This window comes from Gavialis gangeticus, unplaced genomic scaffold (genome assembly GCF_001723915.1).
Source record: "Gavialis gangeticus isolate Ggan-Ray unplaced genomic scaffold, GavGan_comp1, whole genome shotgun sequence".
Classification (NCBI taxonomy): Eukaryota; Metazoa; Chordata; order Crocodylia; family Gavialidae; genus Gavialis; species Gavialis gangeticus.
This window is the reverse complement of record NW_017729029.1, coordinates 55,809,554-55,813,902: the sequence shown is the minus strand read 5'-3', so window position 1 is coordinate 55,813,902 and position 4,349 is coordinate 55,809,554. Positions and strand designations below refer to the sequence as shown.

General features: G+C 40.8%; 1 protein-coding gene across 1 annotated transcript in view; it reads left to right on the top strand.

Moving 5' to 3' along the window:
• HMGB3 (high mobility group box 3) overlaps positions 1 to 2,678 on the top strand; it is a 4,915-nt gene extending 2,237 nt beyond the window's left edge. Inside the window, exons 3-5 of the mRNA XM_019521637.1 lie at positions 283 to 422; positions 1,011 to 1,185; positions 1,784 to 2,678. Of these exons, the coding sequence (XP_019377182.1) occupies positions 283 to 422; positions 1,011 to 1,185; positions 1,784 to 1,927 (459 nt within the window). The 3' untranslated portion in view covers positions 1,928 to 2,678. The remainder of the gene's footprint in view (positions 1 to 282; positions 423 to 1,010; positions 1,186 to 1,783) is intronic.
• The last annotated feature ends 1,671 nt before the right edge of the window (positions 2,679 to 4,349 follow it).

Sequence of the window (4,349 nt, the reverse complement as noted above, 5' to 3'; positions counted from 1 at the left end):
CCCCCCCCCCCCCCCCCATGACAACTTGGAAAAAAGAAGTACTGGAAACCTATGGTGTGTGCTTCCTACTTTTTCAGCCTGGCTCTAACAGAAGGTCACCACCCCATGTATTTTAGCAACACCTGTGCCCATTTTGGTCACTCTCTCAATAGCTGCTTCAACCAGAAACAGATCCTTGATAAATGGCCTCCATCCAGGGGAATCTGTCTGGTTGGGGAATACTGTCTGAGGTAACTCTCCAGCTGCTTGGGTGCCTAACTAATCCAGTGTTTCTTCTTTCAGACCATGTCAAGCAAAGAGAAGGCCAAATTTGATGAAATGGCAAAAGCTGACAAGGTACGATATGATAGGGAAATGAAGGATTATGGACCAGCTAAGGGTGGCAAGAAGAAGAAGGACCCAAATGCACCCAAACGACCACCGTAAGTAGTTTTGCTGCACTTGTCTTTCCTCCAAAGATTAGCCATTGTGAGTTAGCTGTTTACCTAGGAGATGTAAACTTGTATGTGCAATCTCTTTTTATTCCCCAAAACTTTGAATGGACTTCATGATGTTTCATATCTATATGTAACTTCTGGCAGTTGAAGTCCTCCACCTTGTGTAGAACTAGTGTAGCTAGATGGATGGTTGTGAAACTTCCTTTAGGGTGGTGGTGCGCTTAATAATGAAGTTGGAAAATATATGAAAGTATTCCTGTGAGGCACAAAGTATTCTAAAATTCGCCATTTTCAGTCTCTCTTGTGTGGAAATCTTTTTAAACAACTTTCTCTTTCTCTTTTCCCCCCTCTCCCCCCCCCGACTCCTTGCTTTAAAAAATGCTTTTCCAGGCCTCTTCATGAGTAGACCCAAATGTTTGAAAAACATCCCCAAGAAAAAAATCCTTGTGAATCATTTAGGTGGAATGCTAATTAAAAAGGCTGGAAGTCTCTTCTGTCTTTCTGTCCCAGTTGTGATCTCCCCTTTTTTTTAAATCAGCTGCTCATTTTAATGTTCAACTTCTTTCCTCCAAGGTCTGGCTTCTTCCTCTTCTGTTCAGAATTCCGTCCCAAGATCAAATCTACAAATCCAGGCATTTCTATTGGGGATGTAGCAAAGAAGCTTGGTGAAATGTGGAACAACCTCAGTGATGGTGAAAAGCAGCCTTACAATAATAAGGCAGCTAAACTGAAGGAGAAGTATGAAAAGGTAAGGCTAGGCTGTAAGTCACGTGTCTCTTTAAAATGAGAACTGATGTGGGGAATAAATACTTTTTTCTTGTCCTAACCAAAAAGACTGTTAAGAATTGTGCGGTAACAAGAGGTTGTTGGAGCTAGACCTAGCGTGTGGGCTCTGTGCTGTATAGTACACTTCTGTGGCCATCTAACTGGTGTATCAGACCTCATGATGGAGCTTCTCCTCTGGAAAGCTTCAGGCAGGTCCAGTCTCCTCCTCCCTGGAATATGTAGTGGGTAGCTGTATAATGTGAAGCACTGGCTGCTGACTCTGCTGAAGAAGTGACTTTATAGTGCTATTAAAGTGACTTAAATATCTTAATGCCCATTAACTTGCAAGAGCAAATTTCTTGCTGGCTCTTTTTAAGAAACCCTAAAAAGCTATGAGCACGAGATGCAAACACTATCCAGTCTACTTTGGGGCCTGCAAGCTCATGCTGTTACGCCAGCTGCCTCTCCCTTGAGGGAGGTTGGTTTGGAGAGTCGGTACTTCTGTAGGCTAAGTCTGGGTATAGAAATGCTTTATACGCATACTGCTTGGAGCCAATGAAGACATCCTCTTGACTTTGCAGGATGTTGCAGACTACAAGTCTAAAGGAAAGTTTGATGGTGCAAAGGGCGCGGCAGCCAAAGCTGCTCGGAAAAAGGTAGAGGAAGAAGACGAGGAGGAGGAGGAGGATGAAGAGGAGGAGGATGAAGAAGACGATGATGAATAAAACTGTACAATACTTGTCTCCATGTGAATACCATAGAGTAGGGGAAACACCATAAATGCAGCACCTCTCACTTGAGCTGGTGTCTGTTGCCCTCATTAGGCTTAATTACAAAATTTGGATTCTGATCGCATTGTAGTTTCTAAAAGTGCTCTAGAAATTGTAACTGGTTTACATGAAGTGGCCATGGGTGTTGGTGAGCACCCTGAAACTGTATCAAAGTTGTACATATTTCCAAACATTTTTAAAATGAAAAGGCGCTCTAGTGTTCTCCTCACTCTGTGCACTTTGCTGTTGGTGTAACAAAGCATTTAAAAATGTTTCAAGCATTTTTTTAATTTGTAAGGTGGTGTTACTATATGGTTATTGGCTAGAAAATCCTGGGTTATAAACTGTACATATCTATAGTTTGTAAAAACTAGACAAATTCTTGTGGTACATGCTTAGAGCTATGATGCCTTAGGGAGCAGTGATTTTTACTTTGGAAGGCTGTCCCCTTCCACAGGGTGCCATGGCCCGAAGCATGCACTGTGAGGGTAGATCTATTTACACTACAGTGGGCGTCCATTTAGCTTAAAGTTGTCTTTCTGTATATAGTGAAATAGCATTCTGCTGCCATTCTTAGTTGTGGAAGGGGGTTCAGCTGGCATGAGAAGTGTATGGATTTTTTTAGTTAAGTGCGGTAGTTTTTAAACTGAAACTGTAGACCTCTCTTCATTGTCAACGAAGTGAAGAGCAAGTGCAGCAATTGAAGTTCAAAAACACTCTGTACTTAAGCAAACTTGCAACGTTCTGTTGGTTTTTTTTGTATGTTTAGAATGCTGAAATGTTTTTGAAGCAAAAAATAAACAGTATTACATTTTTAAAACTGTTCTTGACAACACTCTACATTTCTGGTTTAAAGGTATCCAAATAGTGCTGGGGGGAGGGGAAAAATCGGGGGGTTTTTTTTTGTTTTTAAGTTTGTGGCATCCTTTAGGGCTGGTAACTTCTAGGAAACAGTCTGTCTCGAGGATAAATGGTGGCCAGCCAAAACTGGCTGAACTGAAAGAGATGGCTACTCCAGCTAATATGCAATCTTAACTGTTTATGGCTGAGTGGCATAAGATGCTATGCAAGTTTGAACTTTATTACTTGAACATGGGAGCTTAAGTGAACATTCGTGACTTAATTGTTCATGTGAGAAGTGTGTGTATATTGCAGCATTCAGAGATGCAGAAAGGTAGGTGGCTAGGAATGAGGCTGACTCCATTGAGCAAGTATAAAAGCATATGCTGGATTTTTTTTTTTTTTTCCTCCAGTTGTCGGGCAAACTTATAGCCCAATGCATTGCTGTACATATTAAAATGTGCCTTTTTTGTCCTGTGTTTAAACTGTTTCAGACTTGTGGTTTTTTTTTCTAGCATCTCGGTTCTTGACAGGAGAAACTAGATAGTCACCTCACTTCCTGCTGAACTAGAAGTGTGGTACAGACGAGACACTTGGCCTCTAACTAATGTGAGTTAAATAGGAACTTTAACTTCTAGAAGGTGATGTAAGGAAACAAACTTGGTTTCTGTAGTACCCTTTAGTAACCCATGCATCCTCCTTAGGACTACTGACATGAGACTTGCTTCTGTCCCTCCCTCTCCTGCTGTTTTTAAATAGCAGGTATTATAATCACTCTTAAAAAGGGACAAGTGATATTTCTAGCCAGTAGGATTATCCTCACTCTTTCATGAGCACTAACAAGGCATGATTAGGAAGAATAAAACCAGCATACACTCATAACCTGCTATTGGCACTTCTTCTTTGCTGTCTTTAGAGGTGAGCCAGTCTATACTTCTAAAATGTATACAAAGTGGATAAATACCCTTGCAGTAATAGCAGGTCAAACATGAATTGCTGTTTGGCAAAGTTTAAAGGAGTGCAGTTGGTAACTAATTGGAATGGTTAACTCAAAGCAGCTATTTGAGGTGTTCAGCCCTACTTGTGTGTGCCAGATTGCAGATGAATGAGGAACAGGTTTACAGGCAATGCATAATGCTTCTGTTCATAAAACATAACTCGGTTGCCTAATTTTGAGGAGCATTTTTCTGGATTCTTGCTATCTACCCAGCCTTCATTTCTTGAAAAATGGTTGTTTTTAAACTTGTAATAGAAATGCTTCTTTTGTGTGTGCTTCTTTTTTTTTTAAAAGAATGGCTTTCAAGAATGATAGGTTTAAATTCGTGCATTATTTGGAGCAAGCTAATAAATACCTGTTTTTACAGAACATTAGCAAGCGGTTTACTGTCTCTCAAATACTTCTTAGTATCTCCCCCCACCTCTTACAACTTGGCCATTTTTAATTTTAACTAATAAACAACCCCTTCCTACCCCACAAAAAAAACCAAACCAAAACAAAAAACCAACCCCCCCCCTCCCACATGCCGCTCCTCGTCCG